The following is an 18,375-nucleotide window of genomic DNA, read 5'->3' as shown; positions in this document are numbered from 1 at the left end:
CCATTTCAGTTGCACTGCCTCCCCGCGCGACAGCGATGCCGCTGCCATCGCTTGTCGAGCGGGGGAAGAACCGAACGCAAGCACGCCGAGCAGCGTTGGCGTTCGGCCCTTGAGCTTCGCCGACTCTGTGACCGGGGGCCCATAGCTCTTATCGGTGAAGTGTCTTTTTTTTGAGCCGGGGAGTTTGGGGGGAGGGTCCGTGATTAATTGGGCAGGTTGACCGCGATGCGAAGGCCACCCTTGTGCCAGTGGATTTGTTTATCTTCGCCAAGGAGCCGGCACCTGCTGCTGCCGGCCCCTGCGTCTCCACTGCAGCCGGTTGCCGAATGAATACGTGATATGTTGCATTCATTACACACAAAGTGCTTGCCACAAAATGGATCACGATACCTCGCTGATCTAATCAAGGAGCATAAACAATCACATGAGCTCCGGTCATCATCCACACGGCAGCGGCGTTTGGCTGGCCATCGAACAAAGACGGTCACCGCATCGCGCGCTTTCATCTGGAACGCTCTTCCTTCCGATATTAGGAAGGCACTGGAGCTATGCACCTTTAAATCATCTAGATGGAAAACTAATTTCTTTAGAATTGCTCTTTTGCGTTTAATTTGTTGTCCTTCCCCCCCCCGCACCTCCGATTAGCACGGTTGGCTATGTACGGTGCAAAATAAGTTATACGTACACACATACAGGCTCCCTTTACAGTGGCCCTTGCTCGATCATCATTGCCGCCCCCCTTGTCCGTCGTATGCCCCTTTATTGATGCCCTCTTTCCACACTGACTCCCATTGTTACATGGATGCTAACTCTCCAGACAGTTGCCCCCTTCATCACCCACTCCTTTCCCCATTGCCACCCGTTTTCATCACTGCCGCCCCCTTTCCTGCACCACTGCTCTCTTTTGTTCTGGCCATGTAACCCGTCTGTCTTCGCTCTCACTCCCTTCGTTTTCATCCTACGGGGCTCGCTTATTACCCGGTAATCATGAACATCATGTTTCATTCTGATTTATACTGCATTTTTTCTACTTCATATTGTTATTCTCTCCGCATTTTTTGGTCCCTTTTCTTGGTGTGAAACGCAGAGTTCGCACGCGCCTGACCCCTACGCCTCCGCACGTCAGAGAATTGAATTTGGCTCCGAAAATTGGCAGAGCCGGGAGGGAGAGAGGGGAAAAAAAATACGTTAAATATTGCGATCAAATCACAGTGACAAGCGTGCAGCTCTCTCCTGAATTAATAGACATTTCCGCTGCGCGGATCTTCTTTTAAAACACGTGTTCTAGGGGGACGAGCGATTTACCTCCGTTATAATTGGCTCGTGAACAGGAAGACATTCCGCTTTCGAGAAATCCCTTTAGTCTACTTATGGATATAATAATAATCGGCCGTATTCCTGTTTAACCAATGATGTAGTGTTTATGGCCCAGCGGTGCACTGCGATGCCCCATCTCACAATGCCTCTGCAGAGACGGCTCTCCGTTACGACGCTCACATCTTAACGGCGGTCAGCAGGCGTCGATGGTTTTATAGGTCGGTGCCCGCGGTGGGCTGTGCAGCAATGACATTCAGAAAGCCGTTGTAGGATCCCCCTTAAAGTTGTTGCATGGGAACAAAGTTGTATTTTAACGATAACTTTTGATCTAGAATTGCGGACTATAATTGGCACGTGAATGCACAACGATGTCACGCTGAAAAAAAATATATTTGGGTGTGCGGAATGTGCGCAGGGGTCCGTTTAGGGATTAGCAGTTAGTTTTAGAGTGATGCTCAGGGTTGGTGACAGGAGTATGAGAACGGGTGAGGAGTTAGCATCGTGGGTCAGAATTAGGTTATGGGGTAATAGGTACTGCTCGAACTGTACGCAGCAGTGGCACACACACACACACACGAGTAATTAGTGGCGATTGCCTGGCGCAGTGAAAGAAAACTCTCGAGTGCCTCTGTACGCCGGTGATGTATGAACGACGACGCACGGATCTCGCACAAAGGGGACGTCCCAGGGTTTCTCGGCCGTTATTTTTGCGCTTACAAACGGGGGGGGGGGGGGGGTTCGCCTTTCAAGGGAACTCTAAATCACTAGCCGCCTTTCTACGGGGTGGGGGGAAGACCCAGGGAAGCATGCGGCGCTGATTTATTTCGAAGATGTGCAAAACGACACCGGGAAGTCGCCCGCCCGCCCGCCCGCCCGCCCGCCCGCCCACCGGAGTAGCGGCTTAGGCGAAGACGCTGGGACCGGAGCCACGCGAGGGTTATCTGTTTAGCAGGAGCAATTCCAGAGCGGGAGCGCTAAGCGCTTTTAAAAATGTTTCCGCGTCCACGCGCGAAGTTTCACCATTGGCGGCGGCCAGACCGTGCCTCTGCTGCAGCGTACGTTCCCCCTTGCTTTGCCCGGCAGAGGAAAAGCATGTCGGCGCACGCCCGTTCTGGGCTGGTGGATCCACTGCTGGATGAGGGCCCCTCTCCACGCCGTACGAGTCGTGGGAGGGGGTTATTGAATCGTACTCTACTGCGAGGGTCAGTGTGGCATGGTGAAGTAGATGTCGGAGCATAGAAGTACAGTCCAACTATATATGAATCTGCACTGCCCTCTGCTGCTGGCCACGTAGTCACGCAGCAGCCAATAACGCCCGCTATGCACGGTTGGTGCCCCATTGAAGCACTATCCAGGCTCAGTCTTGCTGCTTTGTTTCCGAGGTCTGAGGAGATGGGGCACATTCCAGGTAATATGGTCAAAAGGCAATACAATTGTCGCTGTAAGCCACATTCAAGAACACCTCAGATTGTAGCTAATGTTTTACAAATCTTGTTTGTATGAGTAATAAAGGTCACACGGTGGTCTTTGCCTGTTTTAAAGGATGTTGATTATTTTAAGTATCAAAACAGTCTCTGGTGGATGGCAATCGTGGACGTAAACCAGTGTGAACTAGGCCACAACAATAATTATCACGCTCGATCATTCAGGGTGGGTTTTAAAGCAGTGTGTTAATAACGTCTTCCCCAAGCGATATCTGAATCAGTTGTGGGCCACCTCTACGTAGCTGGTGCTGTGTATAATCATCAGAGACGAACGTGGCCGGTGGTAATGCTTCGTGGTTCATGACGTCCACCGCAGGTGCCCACCAACAGCACTTGCCCCCAACAGTCCGTTAAAGGTCGCACGGGGAACAGTTCTGTTTTAACTATAAACAATTTTTTTTATTTGACCAGGTAAGGCCCACTGAGCTACATGGCTCTTTTTCAGAAGCATTCTGGCCACGAATGATAGCTCAACGAAGTGGCTTAGAATGTGAATATTTATAAGAGCCAAATACTCTAAAACGCGTGTTTATAAATGTGGAGGGAAAAACCGGAGGACCCTGAGAAAAATCCACGCGAAAATATAGGCGTCAGGGTCGGGACCGAACCCATGACCTCCTGCATAGAAGGCGAGGGCGTTAACATCTCGCCACCGTGGTGCCCCACCGTTTGCGCGCAGACCCCGCGTGCTGCCTGGAGCTGGCGTGCGAGTGCATGCTGGCGGACACGTGGTGCCGGTTGAGTCGCTCCGGCCCAGCCGGGCCGTCCCTGCCGCCCTGCGTCGGTGCCCTCTGCTGGGGGCTCGTGGGCGCGGCGCCCACGCCATCCACGCCGTCCACGCCTGCCGCTGCCCCACCGCTCGCACTCAGCCAGCTGCTCGGGGAGCTCTTTAACAGGTGACGCGCACGACGGGACAGCGGGAGGGGTGACAGGTGGACCTGTAGGTGGATAATGCAGTTCACAATTCGTTACCGCACCGATCAGTCGTTAGGTTACAGGCGCAAGCAAAGCACGCTTTGTGCCCGCTCATCGAGGGCGTGCGCGTCCAGAAGTTTCACCTGGGGCCAGACCAGAACCTGTTTCAGCAAAATGTGAACACTGACCATAGGTCTCCACGGTGTAGCCGTGTAAGTTCGCTTTGTGCGGTTCCGCGTATATCCGGCTAACAATACTTCTGCACAAATTTCACTCTTTATAATTTGAATTCACTCGACATGCGGTGAGGTAGCTGACTCGGTTTTGCGGAACGCATCGACTACTACTACGGCGTAACGCAAGGTAAACTTGCATACAGCGCCATGTCACGGAATAAAATTCTGAATTTACAGAGATATTTTAACATTTTTATTTCATTCTTGACCATTTGCAGAGTTAACACTGACACTACCCTCTGCTGTCCACACACATAGACCTGCAAGCAGCCTTTAACAATTTGCCGTGCATGGAGGTTGCCCATGCAAGCTCAGGCTAAATCCTGCTTGGCTTCCAGGATCTGATAAGATGGGGAGCATTCTTGGTGATTTTGTCATTGGCTTTTACCTTTTAATAAGTAACGTGACCTCTATTTCTCTCTCTGTCTCTATCTCGCGTGCGGCCGCACAGATCCGTGCAGCACGGGGGCCTGTGGGCCCTCGCCCTGTCCCACGCGCTGCCTGAAGCCTCCAGGCGAGGCCTCGACACGGACGTGAAGGCCCTCTACGGCTCCGTAGAGTGGTATGATGCGATGCGCTCGCGCATTAACTGACGCCGGGCTCTCCCCATCCAACTTTGCCGACTCCTCTGTACTGTCTCCTTTGTGCTGTGTGTCGTGTGTATTGCTTGTACTGTCTCCCTTGTGTTGTGTATTGTGTGTACTGCTTGTACTGTCTTGCTTGTACTGTGAACTCGGTGATACTGTCTCTACGCACCGTTTCAGTTGTACTTTCTGTCTCCTTTGTACTACCTCACCTGCACTGTGTCTTGCATGTACTGTTTTTACTGTCTTGTTTGTACCGCTTTTATTGTGTTGTACTGTGTCTCAGTGCTCCTCTCTCTCCTTACTATAGCATTCGTGTACTGCCTGTCACCTTTATACTTCCTCATTTGCAGTGTGCATCCTATCTACTCTTTGTACTGTCTTGTGCCATTTCTCCTATTTCTATTCGTCTGTTGCCTCTCTGTCATCACCTCTCTGTGTCTCATTCGAACGGTGTCACGTTTGGACCGCCAGTGCCAACTTCCTTGTTGGCGCTGTGCGACTCGGCCTCAAATGAGCACCCGGTGCGGGGTGTAAACATCGCCACTGGGGAGACAAAGGCGACTGGGGATGGTGCTGGTCACCCACCCCCTCGTTTGCCTTGCCAGCAGTCATAGCTCTACTCGCTAACGGCACTTGCCCCAACAGTCTGTTAGGGCTACACGGAGGATCCTTATATTTTTGTCCTATATGGTGACTGCCGTCGCGTTTGCTGCTGCTGTGGCTGCTGCTGTGGCTGCTGCTGCTGCTGTGGCTGCTGCGGCTGCAGGTTCTCGGAGCCCACGGAGGCCAAGCTGCACACGGCGTGGGCACTTGCTCCGTTTCTGCCGCGCTCAGACGCGCACGCGCTTGTGGACGTCGCCACCGCCCTGCTCATGTCCTGCCCGCCGGACGCTCGCACCCGAGCTCAAGGCATGTCCGCGGATAGGCGTGCGGACGCACGGACGGACGGACAGGTGGACAGTCGGACAGACGGACAGACAGACAGACGGGACAGGTGGACAGGTGGACGGACAGACGGACGGACGAACGGACGGATGAATGGATGGACGGACAGAGAGACAGTAGGCAGACAGTTGGATGGGCAGGCAGACAGTCAGGTAGAGACCGGACGGACAGGTAGAGACCTGACAGACAGATATTCGTAAAGACAGGCAGGCAGACAGACGAATAGGCAGGCAGACAGATGAATAGGCAGGCAGTCAGACAAGTAAACAAATGCAGGGGATGCATAAAAGCAACAGGCAGGCAGAAAAAGATGTTCGGGACAAATTGGGAAACAGACAGGTGGACAGTTTCTTCTTCTCCTCGATCAATGGACTCGCCACGAGTGGTGTCGGTCATTCTGACACTTTTCCGCCAGGGTTTTTGGGGGTCTTTCAGCGATGCACAACGCCAAGGTCGCGTGGTGCCTGTGCTGGGTTGGGCTTTTCCCCCAGGTTAAGTGCTTCAAGTGGCCGAGCCTGCATGCTGCCGGCCCCACCGCCACGTGCCGTGCCAGCCTTAGTAGGCGATCACTGACGGCAACGTATCCCTACGGCCCTCGTGAGACTTAGTTTTGGGGGGGGGGGGGCTGTTTGCGTCCCGTGCGTTTGTGTTGCAGGGGGCCGTGGCTGCCTTTCCCTGCTGTCCGCGTGCCTCCTGTCGCAGTCTGAGCTCCCCACGGACGGCCTGCACAGGGCGCTGGACACGCTTTCTGCCTGGAGGGACGAGGAGAGCGACGATGTCTTCCTGTTCGCACGGTCAGAACCAACCGCCCGCGAGGACGCGCCGATCGCGGCAATCGCACACGCACACGCGTCCAGCAATCGCACACAGCTCTTAACCATCACGCAGACAGACACGCCGTAGTCTCATACCCGTCAGTGTTACACAGATGCATACGCAGACACACACAGCAATCGCACATGACGACAAACACAAAGGTCCCCTGTATAGCCATTAATAGGCTGTTGGGGCAAGTGCTGAAGGCCGGTACAGCACACAGTGGGGTGGGTGGCAAACGGTCTTTGCCTTTGCGTCTGCCCGCGCGGCAGGGACGTGTCGGGCGAGGACGGGGCGGCGGTGGCGTGCAACGTGGAGATGATGCGGTTTCTGCGTGGGCTCCTGTTTGCGCACTCGCCGCTCTCTCACCGCCACTGGGACTTCCTGCTGTGCTCCATGCTCTCGTGGCTGCAGGTTCGTGCGGAGCGCGCGACGACGGGGGGGGGTGGGGGTCCCATTGGCCTCTGAATCTCCGAACGCACGAGCGGCTCAGCGTTTGTTTTATTTAGAGAGGCGTAGCGCCGTCGTTTTTAAAGACGTACTCACCGCAAAGAACTGTAGGGACACGACCTCACTCCATGATGGCTGGCGCCAAACTGTGGCTCACGCCCTCCCGCATTGCCTTGTCGGAGCCTCGGTTCCGGTGAAGTAATTTTATTTAAATTTTTGTTACGGTTTCGTTTTGATGATGTACACCACGTGTACGTCATTGGAACGGAAAAGGGGTTAATCGTGTGGGTGTGTTATTCGGGACAGGTCGTGACCGCAGTGTCACCGCGACCCCTGTGCTGTGTTGCCCCTCTCCCCCCCGCCTCCCGCGCAGAGCACAGGCGAGAGCCTGGGGGACGCGCGACGAGCGTCGCTGCACGTGCTCGCTTTTGCGGCCGAGAACTGCCGCCTGCTGGCGTCGGTGGCCGACCTCCTGCAGGCGCCTCCACCTGGCGCTGCCGCAGCCTCCGCGCCGCCGCCGCCGCCGCCGGAGAACGTGGATCCGGAGGAGGCGTCCGCTGCGGTGCCTCCGCACCTCTTCACCGAGTGGGCAGAGTTCTTCGCGGACGGAGCCTACAGCTTGCTGCTGCCCGCGTTTGTGTCCCTGTGCGGTACGCATCGTTCCCCCGCCCCACCCCTCCCAACCTTGCAAGCCTGGAATTATATTGAGAGAGAGAGAAATAGGAATATGTACATTTGAGAATGTACTGCAGCTTAGTGACATAATTATGAGTGGGCCTGGGCAGTACACGTCACATGGAGAGACGATGGCTGGAATGCGTCCCACAAGATGTCCACTGCAGAGATGGACCGATGAACAAATCGGCTTGTGTGTGTAGACGCCAGGTGGACTGATGGATGACCGCTTTGGGGGGGGCTTCATCTAGCTGTGGATTGACCATGCCAGATGATGATGACCTGAAGTGAAGAAGAAAATGTATCGCTCACATAACCAGTGATGCTCAAACACAAATCTAGAACACTTGATGGTGGCGGACGATAGAATGAAGATGGATGGACGATTGCATTGGTAACACATCGGGGGGCGGGGTTGTTGATCTTCGTGCGTGCACAGCTGGCGCGGTGGGCGCGGCGGGCACCGGCCCCGGCAGGCCTTGCCTGGCTCTGCTGCAGGCCGCGGCGCAGGCCCTGGGCCCCATCCCTGTGGAGCAGTTGCACGGACACCGACTGCCACCGCGCTTAGTGGCCGGGCAGCGGAGCCACCTGCCGGACGCGCTGCAGACGGCCCTCAACACGCTGGCGCCCCTGCTGGGCGCGCCCGCGAGGCCCGCCCAACTCGCCGCCTTCCACATGCTCGACAAGTGAGGAGGCTCGTCGCCACGAGTTGCGCAAGCAAACCGGGTGCCCCCCCCCCTTCAAAGTGGGCGCCACGGTGGCTAGGAGATGTTAATTCCCTCGCCTGGTATGCAGGAGGTCGTGGGTTCGATCCCGACCCTGACACCTGCTGTATATTTGGAGTTTACATGTTCTCTCTCTCCCTGCGGTCGCATAGTTTTTCTCTGTTTTTTCCCCGCCACATTTAGAAACATGCGTTTAGATTATTTAGATTATTTGGCTGCTATAAATGTCCACTTAAGCCACTTTATTGCGCTTTCATTTGTGGCCAGGTCGCTTCTGAAAAAGAACTATATAGCTCAGTGGGCCTTTCCTGATAAATAACAAAAACAGTTTAAAAAAGTGGTTGCCAGCTTGATTGTACATCGAAGCAGCGCTCAACCTGAGCCAGTGGGAGGGAATTTCCTACGACTGAGTGAGCCTGTCCATAGGATATTCACTGTGGACTTGCACACAAAATGGTGCCCAATCGTTTGACCCCCACTGGAATGATGGGCTGAGTTCAGAATCAGAATCTCTATTCATACTGGAGGAATCCGATGAGCTGTGAAGCTCTTTTTCACATGATGTCCAGTAGGGCCGGTCAGAAAGTTACAACAACAAACAATCCAAAAACACGATGAGAGTGCAAAGTGTATATAAAAGCTAAGCAAATCACAAAAAAAAGAATAATAAAACCAAACTATTTTTTATTACGTAACCGGGAATTAAGCAACCTCGTGACTTTGCGCCGCTCACTCTCCTGCTGAGCCGCTTGGTGAGCATGAGATGGCACTTTTAAGACATATTACAAGAACAACTGTGATAATACATGGACCGTTCTCTTGCACGGGATGTTGCACTGCCACGGAGAGTTGTGAATGGATTATTTTGCCTCTTCACATCGCACAATTGGAGTACAATCGGAGGAAAAGACGAAGATGTGTAATGTCTGTTTGCCCGAGTAATTGCCACGGCTTCATTGGAACATGGGCGTTTGCGTTTAAGCACTTGTACATTAGGGTGTGTGCATTTGAGTGTGAGCTCGCATGCCTAACATTCAGATGCATCCATCTGTACGTGAATCTGCATGTGTTCAAACTTGCATTTGTTTATACAGTCAAATCCCCTTGTCAAAATTATGGCTGGCTTAATGGCCCGGCTTGCCAGGTTGGTAATAGTATCTACCGCTGGATTAAGGCCTTTCCATGTCAACACCCTTGCTCACTGTGCATTATTGGCGAAACGGAGATGTTCAGGAACGATTCGGATATCACTCGCCACAGAAACTCGGGTCATCGTGTTCATAGCAGCGCGCTCTCACCACCGTACCTCGGCTCCAGCCTGTTGCAACTCGCTACGGACAATTATCATGCTACAGATTTGGGTTATTATACCAGTACACGTTGGCCTGCTTTTGCAAATGATGACGGTACAATGTTGTTTTTGCACGTCAGGGAGTGAATAACCTGGAGCCCGCGGCTCGTATTTGTCTCGCCACTCGTATGGCCCACAACCATAAGAGGCCTACCACTGAAAAATGGCCTACAAACAATAAGTATCCCTCACTGCAAGCGTCTTAGCTGCACTAAGCGGATGCTCGGGGCGGAATATTTTTGTGTCCTCTGCTTTTAATTTGTTGTGCTCACTCACTTCTGCTACTGCAAGGGTTACTTGCAGTGGCAGAAGTGACAGAGGTGTGTGTGTGTGTGTGGGTAATGCTTGGCCCGCAACCGGAGTTTAACGTCCTATTTGGCCCTCCGGAAGTAGTAGATACTCCACAGCTGCTGTACGTTAAAGAAAACAAAGATGAGAAGCAATGTATAAGTAATCAGCTTCATATAGCGGAATGAATGAAAGCCCTGAATAGTATGTGGGACCAGCAGTGGCACGCGTGCCGACTGCTAATACTGCCCCAGTGTGTGACGTGTGTGGTGCTGAATTGTGTTGCCGTCTGCCGCCTTGTGTTCTTCAGGCTCATGCCCGAGCTGCCGGCGTTTGACACCGGGAAAGCAAAGCCGGAAGACGAGGGGGAGACGGAGTCGTGCCTGTGAGTGGCCCGCGTGATCGTCCTGTCCAGCCTCGCACGCCGTCCGCGGTGGTTTCTTTCTTCCCCAACATTGTCGCCACGTGTCGAGACTTATCAGTGAAGCCACTTCACTCGTAGTGTGAGTTGAGTGATGAGGACTTTCCTGTGGCTAGCACGATCGAGTGGCCAGAATTGTGTCTTGTGTTATTTTAGCAAATCATATGTAAAAAAATATTTATTATATATATAAAAAAAAAACTTTAAAGGATTTTTATTTGGGTGACAACACTTACCTTGTATACAAGACAACTCGTATCCGGCATGCCTATTATGCAGGTGACTCGTTCTAAAGGTGCTCTAGCGTACAAGAGAGATGCAGCCAGTTTAATTAAACATGTACGGTATAGGTGAAAACATATTCTTAGTGGTGTGCATGAACACACAAAGAATCAACGTAAATTACAAATGATCATTCAACCAATCAAATGTTGCCATCAAAATAAAGTCACCGACCACTTCCGTACTCTCAACAGTGACACAAACATTGGTGTGGTGTTCCTCCGGTCCCAGCAGTACGTGAGTGCCACCTCACCGACCCACAACGAAATAAAGTTTCACGAGCGGGGGGGGGCCCAAACTGACGTCTCGCCCGGCGCTAGGTCTCCCCCGGCCGCCCTGTGGTCCGTGCTGGCATCGCTGGAGGAGGAGCTGCTGGAGCTGCTGGCGCCGGTGCCGGTGGGCGAGCCGGTGCGCGTGGAGCCGCTGACGCCCGCGTACCACACCACGCTGGGCTACCTGCTCGCGTGGAAACTGCTGCTCAGCTTCTTCCAGGCCGCCTCGTCAGAGGTGCGACCCTCCCCCACCCACCCCCGTCCCCCCTCCCACCCCTCGCAGCAGCAGAGCGAGGCCATAGACTCGGACTTGCCGTTTCATTAATTCAGTCACTGGGTAATGGGTATAGAATAAACCTGTTACTTTGTTAATAAGTAAAACACAAAATCGATTTAGGGTTCCGATCGAGTGTGCTGATGTCGTGTGCTCGAGTGATCTCGTGTGGGAGCGATGTCGGAGTGACGTCACGAGAGTGCTGTAATGATTTGCTTGACTGTGACTTTAAAGATAAATTCTCTTTCGTGAGTGTTTACGTTTGTGTTGGACAGCACAGAACACGGCATATTGTGGTGGGCTATGATGTGATTTAGGGTAGTGTCTTCCTTTACCAAGAGCATCGTCATTTTCATGACCATCATCGTCGTCGACATTAACAGCACGATCCTCATCGTCATTGTGTGCTTATACGGCTCTTTTTGTCGGTCCACTACTGGGTGAAGGCCTCTTGACACCTTCCGATCATGGGGTTTTTTTTACCATACTTCACCACCCTGGTAAGTGCAGGTTGGTGCAGGTGGGGAGGATGCATTTTGGAGCATAGAACTACAGTACAACAATGGATTTCTCTCCACAACCCTCTGCAGTCCACCGCTTAGCCTCACGGCCCAATTACAATCTGTGCATGGTGGTCACCCATGCACGCACTGTCTAGGCTCAACCTTGCTCATTGCCCTCGCTCCCATGGACTTGGTCCTAGGCAACGAATTCTTACTTGGTTTTGAAGTCCACACGTCTCGTCCCGTCTGTCCTTCTGTTCGCCCCACGTCTGCGCCGCCCCCACACAGCTGCGCGTGCAGTACTCGGGCTTTATCCGCGAGCAGGGCTCGCTGAGCCGCCTGCTCGAGGGACTGTTCAGGCTCATGCCGGAGAGTCCGGCTCTCCCCTCGACCACCCCGTCTCTCTCCGGCGCCGGAAGCTGTGGGGGAGCCACGGACAAAGCCACGCGGAGCATGTTCACGGAGCCTCCGCCACTGGCACTCACAGGTGGGCTAGACTGCGTGCACCCCTCCACTGGAATCAACTTCGCTTGTACATTGAGCAGCACTGCCCATAGACTCAGCACTGCCCATAGACTCAACGCTGCCCATAGACTCAACACTGTCCATAGACTCGACGCTGCCCATAGACTCAACACCACCCATAGACTCGATGCTGACCCATAGACTCAACACTACCCATAGACTCGATGCTGCCCATAGACTCAACGCTGCCTATAGACTCAACGCTGCCTATAGACTCGACGCTGCCCATAGACTCGACGCTGACCCATAGACTCAACACTACCCATAGACTCGATGCTGCCCATAGACTCAACGCTGCCCATATACTCAACACTGCCCATAGACTCAACACTGCCCATAGACTCAACACTGCACCATAGACTCGATGCTGCCCATAGACTCAACACTGCCCATAGACTCGACGCTGACCCATAGACTCGACGCTGCCCCTGCACATTAAGCAGTCCCCCCCTCAACCTTCTTCCATTCTTCTCTTAAAGCTCCACCTCTTCTCTATTGCCCATTCTCTTCCTCTTCCCTCCCCACTCCGCTCCACTCCTTCCCGTCCCTCCCCTACCCTTTCGTGATTCCTAAGTACTCCTCTCTATCGTGGTGCCCATTCCTCAATCCGAGTACGCCCCCCCCCCCCCGCCAATTACATCATTTCATGCTGTCATCGTTTTGTAAACTACGTCAAGCGCCTTGAGTGAGACGGTCTATAAATAGAAATGAGATTAGATGTGTGTGCGTGTGTGATTGTCACACTTCCCCCAGTTCTCCATGCTGTCGGCTCCCAGCCCCTTTTCAAATCGATGCTCAAGATCTTCCTCTGTCTCTGTACAGCATCTTGAGATGCGATCCCATTTAGATGCTGTTTAAATCCAAATTGCATTGTGGTGTATCGTCACTGTGTGTGCGAATTTGGCGTACGTAGTTGATCATTGCTAATCAGACGCTGAGACAGTCAGCGGTCAGTATTCAGTTATGCTCAGATTTTACTCAGAGGTTTAGAGCTTGTGTTAGAGTTTGAGCGATATTGGGTTTATATCATGAACTTTGGAGGCCACTACTGGACAAGAACAATAAAGGATGGGAGGGAAATGGAGGATGCCTTTGCTCAGAAATGAGAAATTTCAGGCTGACAACAGCAACTTGGTTCGGATTTACTTTTAAAATCCGTGGTAGGGTCAGGTTTACGTTACATTTAAATTGTGATTGAAGGTTACATTCAGGTTAGAGTTAGCGCAAAAGTGCTCGGTTTTAGGCATCGGCCAGGCGGCGAGATGTTAACTCCCTCGCCTGGTATACAGGAGTGTGTGGGTCGATTCCGACCCTGGCGCCTGCTGTATATTTTGAGTTTTCATGTTCTCCCTGTGGTGTGGATATTCCTCCGGGTCCTCCGGTTTTTCCCCTCCACATTTAAAATCAACGTCATGCGTTTTAGAGTATTTGCCTGCTATCAATTTCGCACGTGACGGTAAGCCACTTTGTTGAGCTATCGTTTGCGGGCAGGTCGCTTCTGAGAAAAGAGCTGTGTAGCTCAGTGAGCCTTACCTGGTAAGATAAAAAAAAAAATAGTTCCTAGTTTAGCTATCGTAGTTGACGTGCGACTTGCGCGACGGCCGTGCGGCCTCTCCGGGCCCCGCCGCACACGCGCGCGTCGCGTCCCCCTCCCGCAGACGATGGCGTCGCGGCGCTGCCCGCGGAGGTGCCGCACCTGGCTTGCTGCGTGTACGCCGAAGCGCTGCGCTGCCTGCCGGCCATGGTGCGCCTCTGGTGGAACAACCAGGACAAGCGCGTGTCGGGCGTGGTGGAGCGCTTCACGAGCCGACACGCCAGCCCCGTGCTGTCGGCGCAGGAGATAGCCGCCGTGCAGGCCACCGGCCGGCGCATCCACGACATGACGGTGCGGGCAGCACACTGCTTTCTTTCTTCACGCTTTGTTTTCCCATCCCCCATTTGTATTTCAATTGTGTTCGATCGGAGTCACGTCCTCGCAGCAGCTTTTGGCTAGCAGCTAGTTTGCCGAACGAATACGTTATGAGGTTGCACTCATGACGCAAAAAGTGCTTGCCACAAATGACCCACAACACCTTGCTGATCTCGTCAAGGAGCATCATAAACCATCGCGCAGACTCCGGTCATCCTCGTAGCGGCTTTTGGCTCGCCATCGAACAAAGACGGTCACTGCATCGCGCGCTTTAAGATGCGCTTCTACGGACACCTGGAACACTCTTGCATCCGATTATATTATTAGGAAGCCACTGGAGCTATGCACTTTAAATCTCGATTGAAAACTAATGTCTTTAGAACTACTTTGTGTGTTTAGTTTGTTCTCCTTCCGCTCCTCCGCACCTCCGATTACCATGGTTGGCTACATACATTGAATTGAAGTGTCTGTACAAATCTCTCGCAGAGCAGTGCAGTTACTCCCATGTTAGATAGCAGCTGGGTCCCCCACCCCACGCCACTTGATAGAATGCAAACGTAGAGTCGTCGGGTTGATTGATGGTCGAGCTCTCACTGATTCACTGCAGTCACTAATTCACTCACTGGGGAGGGGTCTCCAGCCTCCTTATCGCTCTTCTCTTGCCACTACAATATTTACTATCAGCTGGAACTTCGCTCGTGAATTCCTGCACCCACGTTGCCCACTCGCCACACGGCAGGTCAAAACACTACTCCGTCTCCTTCCCTCGCACTGCTCCGCTTCAGAATTCCCACCCATCGTCTCTTTTTCCCAAGCTCCTATAACCTTGGCTCAATTCACATATCGACTCTTTATATATATTACGACCTTAAGAGTGCTGTTTGCCATTTGTTTCTCATCATTGTCACGATCCATGGACAGATAGCCCGTAGGTGTCCACGCACGTTTCCTCTTTGTTCCCACTTTCCTGTCTTGTGCCAATATGCTCAAGTAGTGCCACATCTTTCCGGCACCAATCTGTTGTGATGTCGTCAAGACATTCTCTCTTAGGTCTTCCTCTATTTCCGCTTCCTTCCATTTTTCTCAAAAAACACACTTTAAAATCTTCCTGTTGCTGTCCATCCTACACGTGTCCAAATAGTGCCGGTTTCCTTCTCACCACTGCCTGCATCGTGATCAGGCTGTCTTCTTCAACGTGCGACCCTTTTCTCACTTCTACGTTGGTCAGTTTGCTTCTGTCCCGCTTGGAATTTTTGCCATCTTTTTTGGACCTGCGCTCGGCAACCGCGATCGAATAAAATTGACCAAAAATAATAATAATCACGGCCGTCGCCGCGGCTTCCGCAGGTTCGTGCCCGGCCCGCGGCCCGTGAGGTGGTGGCCACGTACAACGTGGAGGAGGTGTACATGGAGCTGGTGGTGACGCTGCCGCCGAACCACCCGCTGGGGCCGGTGGCCGTGGAGTGCGGGAAACGCGTGGGGGTCGCCAGCCAGCAGTGGTGGAACTGGATGCTGCAGCTGAGCACCTTCCTCACGCACCAGGTATGGGCGAGACCGCAGCTCTGCCAACCCACCGCTGTTGCACCTTGACAGCCGTTGTCATAGCAGCGTGTTAACCGCCACTACCAAGTATACAGTTGGGTCTCTCTCTCTCTCTCTGGGCAGTGAGAGTACAGCCCACGCAAGCGGATATTGCAAAACTACTTCAGTGGCATTTGGTCCATAGTATGGGACAGCACTTTCCCACTTGCTATGCCACTGAGAGTAATGGTTCGATGCATGACAGTGACACCAATATTGCGTGCAGTCAAAGTTGGCCGGGCTTGAGATCATTCTGGAGAATTTGGTTTATTCACAGGCGACTGCCTGGATTCAAACCCGGGTCCTCAGCGGTGCCAGCTTACCACTGACCTCTGAGCCACCTGGCCTCCGTGCACCTGAACCGCTGTAGCTACACACGTAAGCTTGGCCCCATCCACGTTACCCTCCTCCACCCCCCCCCTCCCCCTCCTCAGAACGGAAGCATCATGGACGGGCTGGCGCTGTGGAAGTCCAACGTGGACAAGCGCTTCGAGGGCGTGGAGGAGTGCACCATCTGCTACTCCGTCATCCACGGCTCCAACTACTCCCTGCCGCGCAAGGCCTGCCGCACGTGCCGCAAGAAGTTCCACGCGGCGTGCCTGGTGCGAGCGGGGCTGGAGTGGTGGGGGTAGGGGGGGTGTGGGTAGGGGGGGGTATGGGGAGCAGTAGCTGTGTAGCGGTTAGGGCGCTGCGCTACGAAGCCGGTGAGTAGAGTTCAGATCCCGCTCACGGCCAACACCAGTGATGATTATTTGAACCCCTAGGTGAACTCAGTCTCAAATGAGTCCCTGGTGCGGTATCTAACCATCGCCACTCGGGAGACAAATGGAGCCGGGCATGATGCTAGCCACTCAACCCCCCCGCCCCCCCCCCCCCCGTGTGCCGTGCTAACCTTCATAAGTGCTCGCTAACAGCACTTGCCCCAACAGCCTGTTGAAGCTATACGGGGGATCTTTGTCATTGTAGGGGGTGCGGGGGTTCACTGAGACGAGAGGGGGAGGGGAGACAAAAACCGTCTGTGGGGGCCGGCGGTGACATTTGGGGATGACATCGATGATGAGGGCATCAATTCAATTGTAGTTGGCATCCCACCCACACACTTTAATAGATCGATGCAGCAATGTCAGCAGAGAACCCTTTTGCAGGAGCTCAATGCTAACTTTAATGTTTCTTCACATTAGCAATGTACAGCTTAGGTACATATCTGCACGGTAAGAGCTGTTTTTCGGCTGGTGTCTTTAAGAAGCGTGGATCACGAGAGAGCTGAGAGCGGGTTTTGTTTCGAGGCCCTTCAAGCAAAACACTCTGCAAAAGAAACGTGACGGTGACGATTGCTGACAGCGTGTGTGTGTGTGTGCGCGTGCTCCCCTTCCTGTGTGCTCGTGCTGTGCTGCAGTACAAGTGGTTCACGTCCAGCAATAAGTCCACATGCCCCTTGTGCCGGGAGACCTTCTTCTAACTCCAGGTGGATCTCAACCAAAACCGCCCCCACCCCACGGGAAATCTCATTCACTTCGTCGACTGCACGGTGACCTCATCCCGCATTGAGCTGCAACCGCTGATTTCCACCCCAAGGAGACTTTACAATACATGAGCCGCGCAACATGACACCGCATTTACTATATTCATGAGTTTGCACTTTCGAGTCTGAATCCCTGTGACTTGGTGTGAGAGATGGCTACTTCGGCATTGTGATTCGTTAACCTGGGCACTGCTGGGATGTCTTTAAAAAAAAAATATTTTGAACGTGTTGACTTCATCCCAGTGGAGCTACAGCCGTGTACACAAACGTTTAATGGAATTACAAACAGGTCTGCATTATCGTCAAACCACACGCAGTCCGGTAGAGCCAGTTTGTATACAGGTGTCATTCAATAATGCGGAGCCTTCTTGTAAACAACACGTGTGGTAATTGGTAAATAAAAGTTATAATTATAATTAAAGAACAACAGTTGCATCTCTTGTCATTGTGCTATCTTGCCTCTCTCAGTTCTGTTAAATAAGTGCTACAGAATTAATGTTAATATTTGAATCATAAAGGGATGGGTACACATGAAGGCAGCTGGCAATACGAATACTTATGGAATGAAGTCAGTGCACACCGCCTCTTATTTATAAAGGTAGATGTTTCATCTGCAGCCTGGAGATCGTAGTCACCATGTCTGAAATTCTGCACACTATTCCTCCGTCTCGCCACCGACGCCACAGTGGCGAGATGTTAACTACCTCCCCTAGTATACAGGAGGCCGGGGGAGGTTTAATCCCGACCCTTCGATTAGCACGGTTGTCTACGTATGGTGCGAAATAAGTTCAACATACATACATTCGATCCTGATGCCTGTATATTTAGAGTTTGCATGTTCTCCCCACTGTGTTGATTTTTTTCTTCAGGGCCTTCGGTTTTTCCCTCTATATTTAGAAACATGCGTTTAGAGAATTTGGCTGCTTTAAATTTCCACGTGATTAGCCACTTCATTGAGCTATCATTTGTGGCCAGATCGCTACTGAAAAAGAGCAAGTGAGCCTTACCTTGTAAAATAAAAGTTTTTAGTTTCAGGTCCTGGATATATTTTAAGTCTTTTGTAATGGATGAGAATTTCTCGCTGTTAGCCATGGTTGTCTCACTAGATTAGATACATACAAACAAGCCCAAGTATAAATGAAACAGAACAGAAATCCAGAAAATTGCTGTACCACCCTGCAATTATTTTGTGGAATTCCCCAAATCCTTCTGACTTCACGAGTGCCTTTTTTCACATGCAAATCAGGTATTATGAACGTGGGTGTTTCCGCTTGACAAATGTCTTTCATCCTGTTTT

General features: G+C 52.5%; 1 protein-coding gene across 2 annotated transcripts in view; it reads left to right on the top strand.

The window, feature by feature from the left end:
- Window positions 1-17,513, top strand: part of LTN1 (listerin E3 ubiquitin protein ligase 1) — a 178,268-nt gene extending 160,755 nt beyond the window's left edge. For both annotated transcript variants that reach the window (XM_032973360.2, XM_032973359.2), the window contains exons 19-32: window positions 3,481-3,697; window positions 4,404-4,514; window positions 5,306-5,448; window positions 6,140-6,278; window positions 6,573-6,714; window positions 7,124-7,400; window positions 7,865-8,111; window positions 10,100-10,174; window positions 10,813-10,999; window positions 11,830-12,028; window positions 13,725-13,951; window positions 15,323-15,517; window positions 15,991-16,158; window positions 16,953-17,513. In XM_032973360.2, the coding sequence (XP_032829251.2) occupies window positions 3,481-3,697; window positions 4,404-4,514; window positions 5,306-5,448; window positions 6,140-6,278; window positions 6,573-6,714; window positions 7,124-7,400; window positions 7,865-8,111; window positions 10,100-10,174; window positions 10,813-10,999; window positions 11,830-12,028; window positions 13,725-13,951; window positions 15,323-15,517; window positions 15,991-16,158; window positions 16,953-17,015 (2,390 nt within the window). In that variant the 3' untranslated portion in view covers window positions 17,016-17,513. The remainder of the gene's footprint in view (window positions 1-3,480; window positions 3,698-4,403; window positions 4,515-5,305; window positions 5,449-6,139; window positions 6,279-6,572; window positions 6,715-7,123; window positions 7,401-7,864; window positions 8,112-10,099; window positions 10,175-10,812; window positions 11,000-11,829; window positions 12,029-13,724; window positions 13,952-15,322; window positions 15,518-15,990; window positions 16,159-16,952) is intronic.
- Window positions 17,514-18,375: the final 862 nt, after the last annotated feature.

Source organism: Petromyzon marinus, chromosome 51 (assembly GCF_048934315.1).
Source record: "Petromyzon marinus isolate PM22_M1 ecotype Great Lakes invasive population chromosome 51, UKy_Petmar_22M1.pri1.0, whole genome shotgun sequence".
NCBI lineage: Eukaryota > Metazoa > Chordata > Hyperoartia > Petromyzontiformes > Petromyzontidae > Petromyzon > Petromyzon marinus.
This window is presented reverse-complemented; position numbering and strand designations above follow the sequence as displayed.